Source organism: Bidens hawaiensis, unplaced genomic scaffold (assembly GCF_021521415.1).
Source record: "Bidens hawaiensis isolate Kalapana, Puna unplaced genomic scaffold, B.hawaiensis_p1.1 tig00067407_1, whole genome shotgun sequence".
NCBI lineage: Eukaryota > Viridiplantae > Streptophyta > Magnoliopsida > Asterales > Asteraceae > Bidens > Bidens hawaiensis.
Window position 1 is genome coordinate 8,780 of NW_027501950.1, and position 21,010 is coordinate 29,789.

Sequence of the window (21,010 nt, forward strand, 5' to 3'; positions counted from 1 at the left end):
GTAAGAAAGTTCTTGAACTCTATGCCGGATAAATATTTACCTGTTGTTTCTTCGATGGAGCTACTCGCAGACATCGAAACAATGGCGTTTGAAGATGTGGTTGGACGTTTGAAGGCATATGAATAAAGAAACAAGTTCAAGAATGTGAATGGAAGTTCATCCCAAAGTCAGCTCATGTTCACCCAAACCGAAAAGAAAGTTGAAAACTACCGAGGACATGGTAGAGGTCGTGGAAGATACAACGGGCGAGGAAGAGGTAATCCAAGATGGAATGGTGAACGTAAGAATGAACGGGGTGAATACCGGAAAAGGAACCCTGAAGAATGGGAAGATAGAAGGAAGTATGTAACGTGCTACAACTGTGATAAGATTGGGCACTACTCGAATGAATGTAAAGAAACAAGCAAATGGAGTGTGACATTCGTCAATTTCGGGTCACTTTTGTTATGTAAACCCGACCCGTTTGTAACCCGAACATTTCAAATATATAAAATATTGGATCTTGTCATTTAAAATATATAAAATATTGGTTTTTTTTATATTATGCATTGTTTGACCATTTAAACATAACCATTTTTATGCAAACCATAAAAGAATCTTTATACCCAACCCTTCACTCCTTCCCTATATATACACACCCATCTTCTTCATTTTACTCTTGCTACATCTCCAAAAACTCTCTCAAAACTCCATAGATTCAAGGTTGTTATTTCTTATGTATTCTTGAAGTTTTGACTTCTCAAGTCAAACTAACTATAGTCTTTCATTCTAACTTGTTCATCTAACATTACTAACTCTTGAATATGGTGGTACAACATATATATAATACACACCCCTTGTTTCCTTTATTTGTTACTTCACCGACTCTGGTTGGTTAAGTTTCGAATGTCATAAGGCAAGGCTTCATGGAGGACTTCGTGTTCTTGATATATTATTTACACACACATAACTTATTATACATATCACTTATGACTAACTTCTAACCCTTTAGTTTGTTCATCTTATTTGCAAGTTCCATGGTGTGGGTTTGTATAAGACTAACCTCGGTTTAACCGAAACTAGTCCAAACCGGAAACCGAACTTTTGTTTACTAGTTTTGTTAAAATAGTTGTTTAAACATGTTTGTTGCTAGATTTGAGTTTCAAAAATCATTTTTACAAGTTCTTTGATATTAAGCATATGAAATCCATCTATGAACTCGTTGGGAGATGGAAACCGAACTAAACCGAAACTTTTGCTTAAAAGACTTGTAGTTAACTTTTTTTGTTGTAAAATTTAAGTTTTCTTCATTTATAAACCAATATACAAGTTCTATGATATTTGGGCATGTAGAAACCATCTATGAACTATTTGTGAGATGGAGACCGAACCAAACCGAACTATACCGACTTTTACTCGCTTAAGACACACAAGTGTGTTTTTAGCTATCAAGACTTGTATATTTATTTAAAAAAATAGTTTACAAACTGATTTTAATTATTTTCTTAAGTACTTGGAATAGTTGGATCCAACTTGATCTCATAACATAGTTTGGACCGACAAAACCGAACACTGATTTCAGGGTAGAGGATATAATGAACATATTTTTTATGTTGAAGAGCCTGTTTCAGATTATCTTCGAGCTACTGTTTCTACAGTAATGTCAATTCATGATAATGTACATCCACTCTCTCTATTAAATATTTGCATTTTGTTCATTTTTATTTAAAAGTATGTTACACATCTATTGTTTTAATTTGTAGGAGCCAATGGGGGATATTCTTGTCTTTTTAACTGGACAAGATGATATTGACCCAGCAGTTCAATTAATCACAGAAGAAGCCCAAAACAGTGGCAAGTCTTCTTTAGGTATGCCCAGGCTTAGTTTTTGCTGATCATGCCTTATTTAAGTCTGAATTCAAATGGGTATCATTTAAATGTGTAAATGTTCAGTGTTAAATGGAATTTGTAGTTTAATAATATCTTTTTGCTTATTATGACAATTTGTAAATATTTCAGGAATGATTGTTTTGCCTTTGTATTCGGGACTCACTCGTGCAGATCAGGTCACTTATCCTAACTCTTATTATTTTTCATAAGTTATTTTGTATTTGTGTTTACTAAATATGATTTATATGCATTTGTGTTTACTAAATATGATTTCCGTGTGGGATATTTTTTTAGGACTTGATATTTTCACCATGCCCGAGAGGAAAAAGGAAGGTGGTGATCTCAACAAATATTGCAGAGACATCCCTGACATTAGAGCTATTTTTTACTAGTTTAATTGATATAAATATAAATAAAATGTATTATTTTATTGTACTTTAATTTCATTTATTTTTTCAGGGTATCGTCTATGTTGTTGATAGTGGTTTCTCAAAACAACGGTTCTGCAATCCGGTATTCCTTGCTGACACTATGATTTCTCAATATAATGAAATCATCTATTTATCATCTCTTTGTATGTATTTGTAAATCTTGCAAATTGTTGTCACAGATTACAGATATAGAAAATCTTGTAGTGGCACCGATATCCAAAGCATCTGCTAGACAAAGGGCTGGAAGGGCCGGAAGAATACGACCAGGGAAATGTTACAGGTAATGAATTTACAAATTACAACTATTTAATTGTTTTCAATGATTCTCACCTTTTGTGATATAAAAATTTTACAGGCTTTATACAGAAGATTATTTTGTTAATGAGATGTCTTCACATGGGATTCCCGAGATGCAAAGATCAAACCTTGCTTCTAGTGTAATTCAGGTATTAACAATCTAACAAGTAACAATTGAAATTATGATTACTTTCCATCATTGTAGAATCTGACAGTTATGTATTGTTTAACTGCAGTTAAAGGCATTAGGTATTGATAATATTTTAGGGTTTGATTGGCCAGCATCACCATCATCTGAATCAATGGTTAGAGCTCTTGAAGTATTATATTCACTTGGAGTTCTTGATGATGATGCAAAACTTACTTCACCAGTAGGATTTCAAGTTGCAGAGCTACCATTGGTATAACATTATTTTTATAAATTTTTACGTGTGAAAATTGATATACAACTTATATATTGTGAAATTTGTTGTTTTTAGGATCCTATGATCTCAAAAATGATCATAGCATCTGATCAGCTTGGATGTTCGGAAGAAATTATTACTGTGGCTGCTGTCCTCTCGATTCAGGTGCTTTAAATTGTACCATCATTCTTTTTAATTTTTTCCCTTTAAAGGTTGTTCATAGTCTGATTAATAAAGATACAATTTTTCAGTCAATATGGATATCCGTTAAGGGGCAGAGGGAGCTAGATGAAGCCAAGTTGAGATTTGCTGCAGCTGAGGTGTCTTATAAAATTACTTTTATCTTCATAAGATTTAATTTTGAAATATATATGGTATCTGTACTATATGGTGTCACAAATGAATAATCATATGTGCCTTGTTGAATTCTTTATTTTTCAAAGTACTATCAAATCATTAATGACCGTTATATGTTCGGCTGCATAATAACTTTATTAGTACTCTTTATATACCAAATTTATTCTTACATTGCAGGGTGATCATGTGACCTTCCTAAATGTATACAAGGGATTTCTTCAGTCTAATAAATCTTCAAAATGGTGTCATAAAAACTTTATTAATTACCATGCAATGGTAAGATTTTAACGGCTTTAGAGAGGTCATGTTTATCACATTCTTTTTATATTCTATATATATTTATTTACATTTTGCAGAAAAAAGTAATTGAAGTGAGAGAACAGCTAAGAAGAATCACACAACGACTAGGATTAACCTTAAAATCATGCGAAAATGATACACAGGTACTTTATGTTCCATCATTTTTGACATTCTTCATTTATCCATGTAAATCTTTTGTTTCTAATAATTCTTCGTTGTTTTAGGTACTGAGAAAGGTGGTAACTGCTGGATTTTTCGCCAATGCGTGTCGTTTAGAGGTGCGTTACCAGATTTAATGAGGACATTATTTAACATTCTATTGAAATTTCTTTATAAAATCACATGCCACAAACTTATATATCGATTATTCAATTGTGAAGCCATACAGTCATAACGGGACGTACAAAACTATCAGGAGTTCTCAAGAAGTTTATATCCATCCATCATCTATATTGTTCAGGTTAGCACATTAATACCTATAATTAAGGTTACAATTAATACCAAAGTTACTGATTTAGTATAATAATAAAACTTTTTGACTGCAGGGTGAACCCAAAATGGGTTATATATACATCACTAGTATCAACTGATCGTCAATACATGCGTAATGTTATTTCTATCGATCCTTCATGGTTGAGAGAGGCTGCACCTCACTTTTATCAACAGCAACCACTGAATCCGAATCGCCAATAATACAAGTGTTTCCTTGAATTAACCGAATGTTGGCTGATTTTGTTGCTTCCTTATCTTAAAATCCTATTTTAAAACGAGTCAAAATATACCAAGTCAACAGTCTGCGATCAATATCTATTTGTGCTACTTGCATTGTATGTCCTATGTTTATAGCTGTCTTTTGGGGACCATTTCATATCAACTGTACGAACGATTACAAAAGACGTCTTATTGTTATTATTATCTACACAGCCATTAATATTGCGCGGACAAATACTTGCATGAACACGTCAGATCACTATCTTTTACGTTTGTTTGTCAACCAAATTAAATTATTTATACAACTTTTTAAAAAACAAATGGTTAGTAAAATAATCTGTCTAAATTAAATTGTCGTGTCCAAGAAATAAAAATAAAAATAGTCTACACAATTTTGAAAAGACTGATCAGAATAAATACTATTATAAAATGATTCAATAAGTTAGTGCATATCTTGATGTTTATTGCCTTTTTTTTGAAATAGCTAAGATCCGGTGAATCGGAATGCGTGAATAATATATTTTCTCCATAAATTAAAATCAATCAAATAAATAAAAATGAATTTGAAGTATAAGTGCACAAATAGGGTTTTAGAAAAACCCGGGTTCGGGTATGGAATTGAGACCGAGTATGATCGGGTATTAGCAATACCCGAATCGGTTTCGGGTCCGGGTATTGCCTTAAAAACATACCATGTGTATCAGGTTCGGGTCGGGTATAGAACCGGGTATTTCAAAACCAGGTATTTGAATACCTTATTTCCGGGCATTGAAAAAACCATATTTTTGGGGTTTTTCGGGTTTTTTTCAGGGTATAGATTGGAATTTTTAGGGGTAATTTTCGCTTATTTTGCATTTATTTTTCGGGTAATTTCGGGTATAGATCGGGTATTTGAAAAACCTAGTTTCGGGTATCGGAAAAACCCGGTTCCGGGTATGGAACCGGATCGGGTTCGTATTACCAGGTACAAATCGGGTCCGGTTCGGGTTCGGGTATTAAAAACCCGGGTATAAAAAAACTGGTTCTGGGTGTTTTTTTTCGGGTCCGGTTCCGGGTTCAGATTTTTTTGTGCACCTCTAAGTTGAAGAATTCATATTCTAAATGAACAAATTCAAATGTGAAAAAGATTTTTAAGTCATACAGATTAATGCTTTTAAAATTAAGACATTATGTATCTTTATTGTTTTACTCGATTATTACATTTAAAATAATTTAAAACTAAATATAAATATGATGCAGAAATCACTAAAATGGTTAATTAAGATGACCCATTACGGCATTACATAAAGTGAACAACATATTATTGACCAGTTTGGTAAACTTTATGGCTGCTATGCTATTAACACGTTTCTTAACTTTTTATTTAAATTTGGTGAAGCCCAGCTGGAAATATGTAACGTGGTTGACAGTATCAATCATTTGTATAACAATACAATACAATATTGACCCAACAAAAGCTGGTCAGATCAAAGAAACCTCCGACCAGTTTCTTCTAAACTACGTTGAAATTTTTTGTGTTTCTACAAATGAATAATTTTAAGTTAACCTAAATATATGGATTGAAATTTTGAAGATTAATGTCTACGACATGTCGTGTCAAATGATGGGATTCTGGAATTTGATATTTATCCAAGAAGATAAGAAACCTCAAAACAAGACTTTTCTATATGTAATACTTTTCCACTTATGATAAAATAGTACTTTAAATTATTAAGATGATGATATGTTGATTTTTTGAGAATGAGTAATATTCAACGGTCATAAAACTTATGCACGAATATGTTAAATAATTTTGGCATCCAATTCAAAAATGTACCCTTTCTATTTTATTTCATCAACCACTCAACGTTTATACTTGATCATTATATATTCGTATTATTTTAACTTACCGCGGAGTAATTATAATTTTAAAACTTTTTATTTTGACATTAGTACATTTTCACTAAAAATGTACAGTTATTTTCGTACCACGTCAATTTTGTAGTTCCTTGTACTTGAAAACATTTTTACTCGTAAACAGGTAAGGAAATAATCATTTTCATATATTACAAAGTAACAGCATTTCATTTCCTAGATATGTTTTATCCATAAACATGTAAAGATATGATAATTTGCAGATAAAAAGAAAAAAAAATCTTTTATAGTACTTCACATTCTTGGCCTCGTTTTAGTCGTACATGTCAATTGTCAAGAAATGATGAGTTCCGGATATTGGCCATTGGTTTCCATATTCGCAGTTTCGCAAACTATGAATACATGTACCATAGTCTAGAAGACATGGCAACATGAGGTGATTTCGTAGCTCTATTTCGCTCAAACTACGGTGTGGACAATAGAAAAAAAAATTTCTTCACCATTTATAAGGAAATACATCTAATGACGAGTCGATACGTAAAAAAAACATACAAGTTAACACATCCCAGCTAGTTGATAAAGATATTATGAAACAATTGCGGATAAAGATTACTCCACTCTCTCTATTCCATATATGATATCAAATAAGTGGACTCTCTAAAAGACCTCTATTCAAACCTAAGCAGTTAATGCGGAAAAATATCGAATATCGGTCAAGGACCGTTATTTGAGATATCGGTTATCGCAGTGAGATATCAGTGGGATATCGGTAATTTTAATATCATGTAAAATCATATATATAGAAATTTAACACTAATAATTCAGTATAGTCTCCCACTATTAACAAATTAACCATTTGCAAATTGCAAAACACTAACAATCGTAGCAAGTAAGAATAGATTAAGACTTAAAACACTAACATTGAAAACTAAAAGTTGATAATTAAGACTTAAAACACTAACATTGAACACTAAAAGTTGATTACTAAGACTTAAAACACTGATATCGGGAATATCGGTCAAATATTAGTCCAATATCAGTCAAATATCGGTCAATATCGTTGATATTATCGGTACCGATATTCTAAACCGATATTCTGATTTATATACCGCCAAGGGACCGATAACCGATATATCACTGATATATCAGTGATATCGACTGCATAGATTCAAACATCATGGTCTATCGATCTCTATATATGATATTTGAATAAATATCAGATTTATATTGAAGATTTTCAACATATTCACGTTTTTGTAGCAAATAAATGATTGTTATTACAGATACTATACGATATTAAAGGCAAGGCCCTAGCCTAGAAGATGCATTTACGTAGAAGATACACCAAAGAGGTGAGGCCCTCGCGTAGAAGATGCATTTACGAATACATGAAAAAACTTGAATGTTGATATGAAAGATAAAGGTTGCACACAACTTACATGTCACGCGAACCACGACATAACTATTTAATTCAATCTTTGATAGAACAAAATTAAGATACGTGAAGTAAAATTGATACACAACTATTGTGTTGTGTACTTGTGTAAATTTTAGTTATATAGCATAATTAGCCTAATCAAATTTGAAAAAGACCAGTGTTGGATTTCGCTACGATTTCTTAGGTTTAAATTATGATTTATTTCTAAGGGCAAAGCTTACTCTTAATAATATAAATCAACTTATTATCATATATATATATGATTATAAAACTTTTATATACATGTAATAATAAAGAATTTGCGTATATAATGTATTAGTGAATTAAAATAGTCAAACCTACTTATTTTATTAGCCATTGTAATCATGTGATCTAATTTCCAAGCTTGGATCTAATTGAATATTTATAAGTTTCAACATCTAATTTTTTTTTTTTGAAAATTGACTTTCATTAAAAACAAACACAACCAACGACTATCACCAAGACGGAGAAAGACGCTGAAATCCAAAAACCAAAAACAACAATTACGTTACATCAAATAAACACCATCTTTTCCAATCCACTACCCCTATCTTAGATCTATTTTTGTACCAAAGAAAACCCAAAGATTTTATATCCGCAACCATTTCTACCACCTTAGTGTTCTTGCCCGAAAAAATCTTTTCATTCCTAGCCCGCCAAATCCTCCAACAAGTAATGATGACAATTCAATGAATAATCAATCTCTTGTTCCCCGTCGCACCACAAACCTTATGCACTTCCACCAAATCATTGACATGAAAAACAAAAGATCTAGGGATGTTTCACCATGAACCAATCGCATTTCAAACGGCCATAGAAATGAAACACCCGGTTAACAAGTGCTCGAGCGATTCCTCATTACTCTCACATAAAGCGCAACTATGATCATCACAATGCAAATGACGTCTAGCTAAAGCCTGCTTGGTTGGAAGACTATCCAGAACGGCCCTCCACATAAAAATATTACATTTTTTCGGGACCCAATCGCTCTGTAAGGCCCCGTTACCGGTAACCCTACTTTCGTGTTGGATTTACTCATAAACACAGTTCTAAATATCAAAGTTAATTAAAAACTTTATGCGGAATATAAAACTTTCATAAAACATTACATATCAATTCATAATCATGTCTTAAAACATTCCTCTTGTCTTTCAAAATCAAAACATAACTTATAAAACATATCAGATCTTCAGATGCCAGACTTTAGTCTTCTGCCATGTGTCCTCCACTCAAGCCAGCTGTCTCAACCTACTCACCTGCGTGCATACTAAAAGTCAGCTACGCTGAGTGAGTTCTAGTTAATCATACAATACCATACAATACCTTATTACATACATACGTACTTAACCTCATAACTTTCTTTCATACACACATAAGTACTCATACCTTCATTCTTACTTACATACTTTCTTTCTTACTTACATACTTTCTTTACATTCATAATCATACGTTTTAAAGAGCCTTTCGCCCTATAACCTCACAGATATTATAAGGGTCTGGTCCCTAACATCACAGATATTATAAGGGTCTGGTCCCTAACATCACAGATATTATAAGGGTCTGGTCCCTAACATCACAGATATTATTAGGGTCTGGTCCCTAACATCACAGATATTATAAGGGTCTGGTCCCTATCCTCACAGATATTGTAAGGGTCTGGTCCCTAACATCACAGATATTATAAGGGTCTGGTCCCTAACATCACAGATATTATAAGGGTCTGGTCCCTTGCTTTCGAATATTAGTAGGGTTCAATTCCCTCTTCGTTACCATACAACCATACATAATACCTCGAGTATTATTAGGGCTCGGTACCCTTTTCGTAACCATACAACCATACAACCGTCATTTCCTTCCTTTATTAACTTTATTACGTTCATACACATAAACATACATATCATACTTGCCATATTTATAACGTTACAACCTGACAGTACGTGCAATATCCGAAGATCGTTCACGTACCATCAAGCAATCGTTCATACATATCATACTTACCATATTTATAACGTTACAACCTGACAGTACGTGCAATATCCGAAGATCGTTCACGTACCATCAAGCAATCGTTCATACATATCATACTTACCATATTTATAACGTTACAACCTGACAGTACGTGCAATATCCGAAGATCGTTCACGTACCATCAAGCAATCATTCATACATATCACATATATCACATATGGCATACACTTATCACTTAGGATAAATGTATTAACAACACATCAAGTATGCACACAGCCCCGAAAACATAACAAGGAATGGGGCTAGAAACTCACCTGGATCCTGTTACGCTCGCCGTTGATCGTAATTCCTTTCTTTAACTGGGCTCGGCTAACTGTATAATATTTACACATATCAATTAACTACTACTACTCGTTTTGTATTTCTATCTATATATGACCCACAACGAACGGGGGTCCGGGGGCAGCGCCCCTGGCAGCGGGGTTCTAGGGGCGGCAGCCCCTAGCGGGGTCCAAGGGGCAGAGCCCCTGGCTGGGGTTAAGCTGCCAGGTCAGCTTGGAAAAATTTTATTTTCGATAACTGCCTTAACACATTTTCCATTAGGTTTTTAATTTATTTTCTAAGCGAACTTCACTTTAGGCGAAGTTAAACCTTAGGCGAACTTGGCTTCAGGCGAAGTTAAACCTTAGGCGAACTTGGCTTCAGGCGAAGTTAAACCTTAGGCGAACTTGGCTTTTAGGCGAAGTTAAACCTTAGGCGAACTTGGCTTTTAGGCGAAGTTAAACCTCAGGCGAACTTGGCTTTTAGGCGAAGTTACCATTTAGGCGAAGTTACCATTTCAGCGAAGTTGCCATCAGGCGAACTTGGCTTCAGGCGAACTTATCATCAGGCGAACTTGGCTTGCAGGCGAAGTTCATCAGGCGAACTTAGCTTGCAGGCGAAGTTCATCGCTTGAAGGCGAAGTTGCCCAGATGAAGGCGAAGTTGTCGCGCTGCAGATCTGTTTGCCCATAACTCCTTCGTTTCTTAGCCAAATAACTCGATTTTGGTACCCACGGAATCGTATGATCGGCGCCTACAAATCCCAACCATCAAATCGGCCTACAATCGACGTTTTAGGGGTCCGATTTGGGCAGTTGTGTTTCGGGTCCGATTAACCCGTCAAATCCTAACCATTTTCAGTAATATTAGCTTTGCGGGATTAGTTCTTACCTTTCCAACTCAGATCTACCAGCAAAATCTCGGGTCTCGACTTCGGATCTCGGTCGGTTATATGTGTGCTTTGAGTGTGTAAAAGAGAAAGATGGAAATAAAATGATATCTTGGGCTTGGGATGGGTATTTATAAGCCCACGGACCCAAGGCCCATTCTCATTTAACCCATCTTACGTAATCTAAGCCCATGACCCGTTCCTTACTCAACATTAAATAACTAAAACGTGAAATCACTAAACATAACTTTCTTTTATTTAACATTATAAAAATTTTAGGATGTTACACGCTCCATTGGAAACCGAAACTCCCAGCATCCACAACGGACCGCACCATCCATCTTTTAATCGCCGAAACCTCGAACTCTTTGCAGCTACCAACCGCCCAAGACCATGAATCTTCACGGTCAACCATAACCACCCCTTGAAGGAGATCTTCCAACTCTTGCTTCTCGATCACCTCCTGTTGGGAGCAAGGAGCTCTAAGCCAATCCCACACAATGCGACGAGAAGATCCAGTGACCACCAACCGATCTGCTAACAAGGCATTTTTATGTTTTTCTACCGCATATAAGGACGGATACTTGTCCATAATCGGCGCCGAACCCAACCACAAATCCATCCAAAACCGAACTTGGCGACCATTCCCAACTGTGGCCCGGATCACTCTATTAAAACCCACACCATCAACCTTAAATTTGTTCCAAAACATAACACAATTCTTCCAAACCCCGGGAACCCCATTATTAACCAGAGCAAGCCCCCAACAGCGCGAGGACCCGTGAATAGACAACACAACTCTTCTCCACATTGCGTGATGATCATTTTGAAATCTCCCAAGCCATTTAGTAATCAGCGCTTGATTATCAACCTCTAAACGAGCGATACCTAAACCCCCTTCTTTTATAGGTTTGGTGACTACCTCCCAAGCCACCCATGACATCTTCCTCACATCATCCGAACCACCCCATAAGAACCTTCTCATCAAAGCTTCTAAATCATTGGTAACCTTCTTGGGTGCCTTAAAAAGCGAAAAATAATAAGTGGGAAGACTATCCAGCACCGATTTAATAAGGGTTAACCGACCGGCAATAGATAACGAATTAACTTTCCATTTAGATAGCCTCTTCTTGAACTTGGACACAACCGGTTCCCAATTAACCACCCTATTCATGTTAGCGCCAACCATAATCCCTAGATAAGAAAACGGGATTCTACCCAGCTTACAACCCATGAAACCAGCTTGGATATCGATCTCACCATCTTCTACACCTACTCCAAATAACACTGATTTATGGAGATTAATCTTTAGCCCTGAACACAAGTAAAATATGCGAAGAATACGTTTCAAGTTATCAAAATTAAAAGAAGACCACTCTCCCATAATCATAGCATCATCCACATAAAAAAGATAGGATAAAGTAGGACCTTCATTAGGAAGAGTAATACCATGAAACGCACCTATATCACAGGCTTGTTTCAACATACCTGAAAAAGCCTCCATCAGAATAATAAAAAGAAAAGGCGATAGCGGGTCACCTTGACGAATGCCTTTATGACACCCAAATTCGAATGTAGGAGATCCATTAACAAGAACAGATGATCTGGTCGCCAACAAGATACCACTAATCCAATCGCACCAGACCGAAGGAAAACCCATCTGAGAAAGAACCGACAACAAGAACTCCCAATTCACATTATTGAAGGCTTTATCGAAGTCAATCTTGAACATAAAAATTCTTCTCTCCCTCTTCTTAGCCCAAGCAATAACCTCATTAGCCACCAAAGGGCCATCAAGAATATATCTCCCGGATAAGAAAGCCGACTGATGCTCTGAGACAATCTTATTCATAACCGTTTTGAGTCGATTCACTAACACCTTCGACACAGTCTTTAAAATACAACCAATGAGACTTATCGGTCTAAAATCCCCCAAAGAAGACGGATTGTTTACCTTAGGAATTAAGGTGATAAAAGACGAACCAACCCCCGAGCAAAAACTTTTAACCCTATGAAAATGATCAAGAATATCCGCAAAATCCTTCTCGAACAACTCCCAAAAAAACCGAATGAACCTAAAATTAAAACCATCCGGCCAGGAGCTTTGTCACCACCGCCTTCAAAAACCGCCTTCTTGATCTCATGCACGGAAAAATCACTGATCAAAAAATCCGCCTCCACCGAAGACAAGACCGAAAACCCATATCCAATCAACCGAGGCCGATGAGTAATAGATTCTTTAAACTTACCAGCAAAGAAACGCAAAATTTCCTTTTTAATGAGAACCGGGTTTGTTTCCCACGCCCCATTCACTTCCAAACCCGGAAAATAATTTGAAGCTTTACGTTTATTAATAAAACCGTGAAAAAATCGAGAATTTTCGTCTCCATGAATCGCCCAATTACACCGAGCCTTTTGCTTCAAATCCCGATAATAATGGTTATCCAACTCGCCTAGCCGTCTTTTAATTTCGCTTAAAGACCATGTCTCTTCTTCCAACAAATCCCGGACCTCCATGGTTTGGTCCAAATCACGCAACTCTTGCTCCAATAAAACCCTTTCCTCCTTTTCTTTGGCTTTACAATCGATCGCCCATCTAGTGATAGCATCACGCAAAGCTTTAAATTTATACAACAATCTCGCGTCCGGAGAACCATGAAACGAGCCATCAACAAGCGTCTTCTTAACCAACGTCCCAAAATCCTCTCTACCAAGCCATGAATTAAAAAACCTAAACGGTTTGGGACCATAGTTCTTGGAAGAACCAATTTTCAAAACCAACGGACTATGATCCGGCTTATTCCTTTCGAGAGCAATATACTCCGCACACGGCCATTCCATAAAGAAATCCCAATTAACGAAGATTCTGTCAATACGGCTTAATTAATTTCCTGCAACAAAAGTAAAACGCCTCCCTTTCAAGGAGTACTCGTGAAGATTCGAATCATCAATGAAATCGTTAAACTCATTGGCCTCACCCACATTAAACAAAGAATTTCGCCTATCCTCGGCACACCGAACCGACTTAAAATCTCCTGCCACAATCCACCTCCCATTACCCTCCCCGATCAAATCACGAATTTCCCCCCAAAGTGCTCGTTTCGTAACTAGATTTTGAGGAGAATAAACATTGAGAATATGAAACAAGCTACTCTTTCCTTTCACAGTGCCCGAAACTAGAAGCCAATTATTATTCTTGACCACCCTTTCCATACGAAAGACTTGGGAATCCCAGATCGATAGTAACCCACCCGACCTTCCAGATGAAGGAACCCAATCAAAAGAATACTCACCATAACCCCAAAACCGTCCCACATCCACAGAATCCAAGGAAACAAATTGCGACTCTTGTAAAACAATAAAACTAACCTCATGATGGACTCGAAGACCTCGAATCCAATCGGCTTTGCTAGAACTCCCTAACCCACGAATGTTCAGAGAAAAAACATTCATTGAACACCTTCTTGATAGCCTTCGGAAACAAGAACCTCTTTAACATTAGAAACAAAATCTTGCAAATTCTCAACACCTAACGCCTTACTCAACTCAATGGTCTTCTCCAACTCCACCTCAATCGGACCTTGGTGTTGCACCGGATCAATACCTCTACCAATCATCGAGGGCTCTGCAGTCTCTCCCTCGATGTCTCGAACCACCTCCGTATTAGTAGACATCCCTTTGTTAAGATCCGGTGTTAAGAACACTCCTTCAACACCTGTCTCGATACCCCTAGTAACATCCGAAGGCACGTGCATAATACCGATAAACCTATCAAGATCAAACATATCTTTATCCTCCCTTGGTCTCTTCTTAGGACGCTCCCTAGAACCACTACCCCCAATCCGATTAGAAAATAAAGACTTCCGTCTGAACTTCTTATGTCCCTTGCCTTTCAACACAGAAACATTAGTACTATCAACGTTACCATTCTCGACCGCCTCCTCATTAGAATGATCATAAGAGTTCGAAAACTCCCCGACCATCTCGTTAGAATTATCGTTCACACAACCATCCAACCCATTAACAACATGTTCCCTGACAGAAAACTCATTAGCTTGAGAACATTCGCCCTCTTCACGATGCACATTATGGAACTCATCCTGCACGATATTATCATCACACTTATCCTCCTCCGGTAAAACGGAACCATCATCCTCTTCATACTCTACTACACATTCCGGTATCCATTCCCCAACATCTTCATCCACCCACACTTTAAAAATTTTTCCCCTCCAATTAATGTCCACCCGATCCACAATCCGTTTGCACTCTTTACTCAACACACCGATGAGAGCATACGATAAGTTGTTCTCTTCACCTGATAAGGAAGCCGATTGAACCACCTTGCCAAATCTGCTTCCAATCAAATCGAATACCTCGTCTAACATCAACTGAGCCGGAACCCCATGAACTTGGAGCCAGGCGATCCGACCCTCCTCCACTCTAGTTCTATCAGACCAAGGTTCTAAAAACTCAAACCAGTCTGACCATTTGTCTTTGTCATTCAGGAAGGCATCCCTATCCCCACTAACGCAGAATACCAGCACCATTGAAAGCCCTCCCAGATACTTAATCTCTAATGATCTCCAACCATGCTTCCGAACCAACTTTTTCAGAGAAGTTAACGTGTGAAGATTCACCACCCTCCCCGTAAGATCACATCCCTTCCAATGAGAAAACCGTTCCACCGAATCATCCACCTTAATCTCATCTACTTTGTTCCGATTTAACAAAGAATCAACAAAGGAACGCCCATTACCAACTGATGCATAGGGAACCCCATTCCTATCGGATCCTTCGGAACTAGGGTTTGTTTGACCACTAGGTTTTGCATGGCTATTAACAGGAACCGAAGCCGTCTTCCTCCTATTACCAGAGTCGGGTCTATGTAGATTCTCACCATCCACAAACCGAGCAATCGCAATAAACAACTTATACGAACCGATCCATACGTCTGATAACTCATCTCCCAACCGTTTGACATCTTTCACCTCGGAAAACGATACGAAAGCAAACCTCTTGCCCCATTTATCCAGCTTCCTAGCTATATAGGAACCTTCGTAACGACCAAAGCTACCCATAACATCTTTTAAGTCTTGCGAAGAACACTTTGGGGGAAGATTTGAGACAAAAAACTTCGATAAAACCTTTTTATTACCTTGAGACTGATGACCATTTCGTTTCCCTTTCCGATTACGTGGTTGTTCCCATTCTTCTGAATCCATGCCGCCGTGGATCGTCGAAGTGGAGGATCGTCTAAGTGGAGGCTGGGCGGCTGGGTCGGTTGGCGGCGACTGTGGAGGAGAGGGAAGAGTGAAGGTGGAGGATAGGGTTTTCCGGCGACTGTGGAGTGGTGGTGGCTGTGGAGAGGGGTTTCCGGCGACTGTGGAGGGTTTTCCGGTTTTCCGGCTGGGTCGGTTGGCAGCGACTGTGGAGTGGTGGAGGCTGAGGTGTGGTGGAGGAGAGGGAATAGTGAAGGTGGGAGATTAGGGTTTTCCCCGTAGGGTGGCGGCGGCCGGATCCCCTTAGGGTTTTCTAATGACACAAATTGCTTCAACCATCGTCACCTTCCTACAAGCAACAAGCTAGCTTTGTCTTCTTATAAAACATTTTGTTTAAACAAACCCATTTAAATAGCCCCAAAGATTCCTTAAAAACTTCCACATTCATTTTCACTTCTAAACCTTCTTATCAAAACTGTTTTCCTTATAAAACCCGGCCTAAAGTTTTCTTAAACTTTTAGAATCTTTCCTTCATCTTGGTTTCTTGCTCTTAGCAATCCAAGTATCCAACCCGTCGGTCACGGGTTCTCAAGCTTTTAACGGATAAAAAAAACCCGAAAAAAAAAGATGAAAACATATGGGAAACTCGGTGGTTTTATTATTTTGTTGGCGGTTTTGATGAGTTTATTCGAAAATATAGAGGGTGCAACGGTGACATGTGAACCTCAATACGGATTCTTGCCGTGCACAAGTGGTGTTTGGGGACGACTGTTCTTGATCATGGTTTATCAATATTTGATGTCTTTGGGTCAAAGTTATATATCAAACGGGTCGGATAAATTCTTCAGCCTTATCGGACCGGGTATATTTGGAGCCGGTTTGTTCCACATTCTTGCAAACTTTCCAATGCTCTTCCTCATCCTTGGTAAGCATAGTTTCTTTACATTATTATTCAAAAATAAAAGTATGTGACTAATTCAGATATAGTCTCTCTTAATGGAATCATTATGAAGCTATCAAACAGCTCCTGTTTCTTTTACGTTTAAAGAATCTAACATTTCCTTGTACAATAGCATGCTTATATTACTAATACTTTTTTATATAGTAGCGCGTTCATAATTGATAAGTATACTCGTATTGGTAAGAAAACTTATTATACAGTAGCGTGTTTATATTACTATAAACTAAGTAATTTATCAATTTGAGTCCTTTTCGAAATTTCAATATATAGTCAACCACTACAAAACGAAAAACTTTCATGGATGGAAGATCCATTGGTGAAAGTGAAAAACATTATGAAATATATTTAGAGATGTATATTTTAATGGCTATAACCTTATGAAATAATGAAGACTTGGAAGAGAATGTTCAAGCTATTATTCTTGGACCAAGTCAAAGACAAACTTGGTGCCCGATTCAAGGGTATAATACTATAATAATTAATGTGAGTTGTTGATATTTTTTCTAGGTAATTTATGACAACTTGACCCACTTGTATTTGTATCCATGCATGCATATTGCATAGTGATCATAAAACAAGTCACCTGTGGACAGCTTTGTATGTTAATAATTCTTATTTTTTATTTTAAAAGTTACAGAAAGCCTATCTGTAATGATCATGAGGAGTCTATTGACCATGTTTTCGGTATGTGCTCGGTGGCTAATCGAATTTGGGGTCTTGTTGCTTCTTGGCTTGGCCTACCGTTGTCTTCCTCTTTGGCTCCGATTGAGCTGATGTCTTGGTGGGACACTTTAAGAGTCCAAACTCATAAGAAAGATATGATCGGGATGATTATATTTGTCACTTGGTGGATTATTTGGAGATTCAGAAATGACTTGGTATTTGAGAAGAATCGGCATAACAAAGAAACGATATTTGATGAAATTTTAAATTTCTCGTTCTTATGGTATAATAGCAGAAATCGTAAATGTAATATTTCTAGGATCGAGTGGCTTAAGAACCCTCTATTGTATTTGTAATGTTTTATGTTTTTTTGTTCTAGCTACTTGCTAGGACTGTTTTTATTTATTTTTATAAAATACTGCCTTTTCAAAAAAAGTTACAGAAAGCCTTTTAAATATTCTCTAAATAAATGAAACCCACAAAACAAATAAGCAGAAATATTTTTAATATGATCAAAGTATTTTACAGAATATTATGATGTTACTATGCTAATTAATATTAATATTTTTCAGAGTAATCTTAATAAAATATGCTAATATGATTGACAAATATTTTTCAGAGAATGGATTAACGGGCGACGACAGGGGTGCATCTTTTAGTGCCGCAATGGGTATGAATGTGCTAGCGGGATCAGCAGTTATGAGTTTAACACTTATATGGCCGTCGGTCATAGCTTTCGGAAGTTATGATCTAGCCGATGATGATGATACCATTTCACCACAAGGAGAAATGACATCATTTATAAAGAAATTAACAGGTATTTATTGTATAAAAATATAAGTACCCGCAAATTAACGGATCTAGAAATATTTTTCATTGGGGGTGGTGGGGGGGGGGGGGGTCATAGAGCGGTACTGTGTCCGCCCTGTACACAACCAATAATCAAATCACAAGCGCACTCAATATTAAATACAAAATTAAGTTATTAGTTTTGGTTTAATTCTTTTTTATCTTTATTTTGTTTTAGCTTATGGTCTTACAACTGATAATGAAACAAGCTACACTGCCCGATTAATGCTGGTGTCGATGATCCCGTTTCTAATCCTTCAACTCCCGAAAATCATCAATCAAACTTCGGTTACACATGTGATAGTTCTACTCACTCTCATTCTTTCGGCATCGTTCTTTATTGGTTACGTCGTGTATCAGGTTAGTCTTTTATGTTTCAAGCAAAACAATATCCGGAATAAATATATATAGGGAAATGATTAACTCGTTTACAACACGTAGCGTTTCGTATTTCAGTGAAGATAATTGTTTTTGATTTACATGTAGATCTTCCAACCATGGATTCAAAACAGAAGATTTGATTATATTAGACAAGAATTTGTCAAGAACAGATTATTGAAACTACTCTCTACAAATGGAAAAGCAAATGTGCAACTTATTAAAGAGTCAGTACCTGTCTTAAATTTTGGTTATTTTTTTCTTTCTAATTGAAAAAAAAAATAAAAAAAATTCTTATGGTATATTTTGAAATATTGATGTGCAGTCTTCACAAGGAACTTGACAAGAATCATGATGGTAAAGTAACCGAGGCCGAGTTGAAAACTTTGCTCTTAGGAATACAGCTGCAAGCAGACGGTGAAATAAGCGATGATCTTGTCGAAAGAATCATTGAACAATTTGATAGTTCAGGCGACAAATGTATTCAAGAAGACGAGTTTGTTAGAATTTTAACACAATGGCTCAAGGAGGCAAGAAAATCGCTCTCTAAGAACGATTATAATCCTCTTCATTTCTTCAAAAAATCTCAAGAGGTAAGAGCCTTAATTACATGTGAATGCCATTTCAGAATTTGAATATCATGTAAATGAATTATTAATCATCTTGTGTTTATATAGGTTTCAGATGAAGAGCAACAACAACCTTTGATACCCAAGACGAAAAACCCTAATGATCAGGGTTTGATTTCGGAATACTTGAAGGCTTTGGCTATGATAATATTTGGGACTTTCGTGACGGCTCTCGTTGCACTTCCACTCATAATGAATGTTTCGGGTTTTGCTACTGATGCGAATATCCCTTCCTTCCTTATCCCATACGTTATAATACCGTGCGCCATAAACATAGCACGTTTATTATCAACGATTAATTCAGCAAGCCAAAAGACTCAACGTGCCGCATCTTTAACTCTTTCTCAGGTATCTCATCTATTCAACCATCCACTTATTAGATTCTTGTTAATGCTATATAATATATTTACTCTTAAATCAATTCTTGTCCCATTACACATTTATTTCAACTTTCAAGTTTTATGTTTCTCTAGTTATTGATTTTATCTTTTTGCAGATCTATTCAGGGGTGTTCATGAGCAATATGAGTAGCTTGACAACTTTTTTGTTAACGGTGTTTATAAGGGATTTGCCATGGGACGTGTCGGCTGAGGTTCTAGTTGTTTTGGTCATTTGTGGAGTGATGGGAGTTTTCACAAGTACGAGGACAGTTTTTCCACTTTGGACAGGGTACGCGGGTTATGTGTTATACCCTACATCGCTACTCATGTTGTATCTTCTTACCGCAGTTTGGGGTTGGTCATAAGCTAGATTAGTTAGCTATATCCCGCACTACACTTTATGAATCAGGTTCTACTAGATGTGTTGTTTGTCTATATTCAAAATTTTTGGTTATGTTGCATATTACAACAAGTATTCTTTCATGTGTATTATAAAATTTTATTTTCATATCATGTATGTACATTAGTATATCAAGTGATTGATTCTTGGTGTTTATCATTGTAACTGTTGCTATGTTAAGCAATTTTCCATTGTCCTTTTTAACAAATTTTAAGGTGTTTATGATAACTGGGTTCGTTTTCTTCGCCATTTTAAGGTGTTTTATCTTAATATAAAACTATCTGTTATTAGAAAATGCGGATCAACTAATAAACATCGTACAACAACTTTAATATTATTGTCCCATTCTTTTTTGAATTACATTTCGAAATTATTTTTATGTTTTTATTTCTTTTTTTATCATTTCTAATATATGTTCTCTTTAACTTTTACAAAATTATTTAACTTGTTTGCTTATTTATTCATCAACATTTCAATACTCATTCAACTTTTTTCTTCTCTCATTAATCTTGCCCTATATTGTGTACGTATTAAGATAAATGTTTTTAAGATATTTCACAACCACGAAAATTATTATATTTTATTTTATTTTGAATCAACCATTGTCACCTTTCAACAATTTGTTTCCCTTTGGATTCTAGTACAACAATATGTTTAAATCAACCCTTC

At 36.3% G+C, this 21,010-nt stretch overlaps 2 protein-coding genes across 2 annotated transcripts; both read left to right on the forward strand.

The window, feature by feature from the left end:
• The first annotated feature begins 217 nt into the window (after window positions 1-217).
• LOC143604952 (putative pre-mRNA-splicing factor ATP-dependent RNA helicase DEAH9) lies at window positions 218-4,620 on the forward strand. Its single transcript, XM_077081262.1, has 16 exons — window positions 218-256; window positions 1,562-1,657; window positions 1,743-1,848; window positions 1,999-2,045; window positions 2,164-2,245; window positions 2,327-2,382; window positions 2,480-2,580; window positions 2,656-2,746; window positions 2,834-2,998; window positions 3,077-3,166; window positions 3,253-3,321; window positions 3,536-3,634; window positions 3,715-3,801; window positions 3,883-3,936; window positions 4,039-4,118; window positions 4,204-4,620. The coding sequence occupies exons 1-16, from the start codon at window positions 218-220 to the stop codon at window positions 4,349-4,351; spliced, it is 1,410 nt and encodes a 469-aa protein (XP_076937377.1). The 3' UTR covers window positions 4,352-4,620.
• Window positions 4,621-16,669: 12,049 nt separating this feature from the next.
• Window positions 16,670-20,505, forward strand: LOC143604951 (sodium/calcium exchanger NCL2-like). The gene is made up of 7 exons (XM_077081261.1): window positions 16,670-17,006; window positions 18,325-18,522; window positions 18,733-18,914; window positions 19,041-19,159; window positions 19,258-19,525; window positions 19,610-19,909; window positions 20,058-20,505. The coding sequence occupies exons 1-7, from the start codon at window positions 16,709-16,711 to the stop codon at window positions 20,304-20,306; spliced, it is 1,614 nt and encodes a 537-aa protein (XP_076937376.1). The 5' UTR covers window positions 16,670-16,708; the 3' UTR covers window positions 20,307-20,505.
• Window positions 20,506-21,010: the final 505 nt, after the last annotated feature.

Coding starts and splice junctions, on each gene's coding strand:
- LOC143604952 (XM_077081262.1), top strand. CDS start 218: ATGGTAGAGGTCGTGGAAGATACAACGGGCGAGGAAGAG. Junction 257..1,561: donor ATACAACGGGCGAGGAAGAG/GTAATCCAAGAT, acceptor CACTGATTTCAG/GGTAGAGGATATAATGAACA. Junction 2,046..2,163: donor GACTCACTCGTGCAGATCAG/GTCACTTATCCT, acceptor ATATTTTTTTAG/GACTTGATATTTTCACCATG.
- LOC143604951 (XM_077081261.1), top strand. CDS start 16,709: ATGAAAACATATGGGAAACTCGGTGGTTTTATTATTTTGTTGGCGGTT. Junction 18,523..18,732: donor ATTTATAAAGAAATTAACAG/GTATTTATTGTA, acceptor ATTTTGTTTTAG/CTTATGGTCTTACAACTGAT. Junction 19,910..20,057: donor CATCTTTAACTCTTTCTCAG/GTATCTCATCTA, acceptor ATCTTTTTGCAG/ATCTATTCAGGGGTGTTCAT.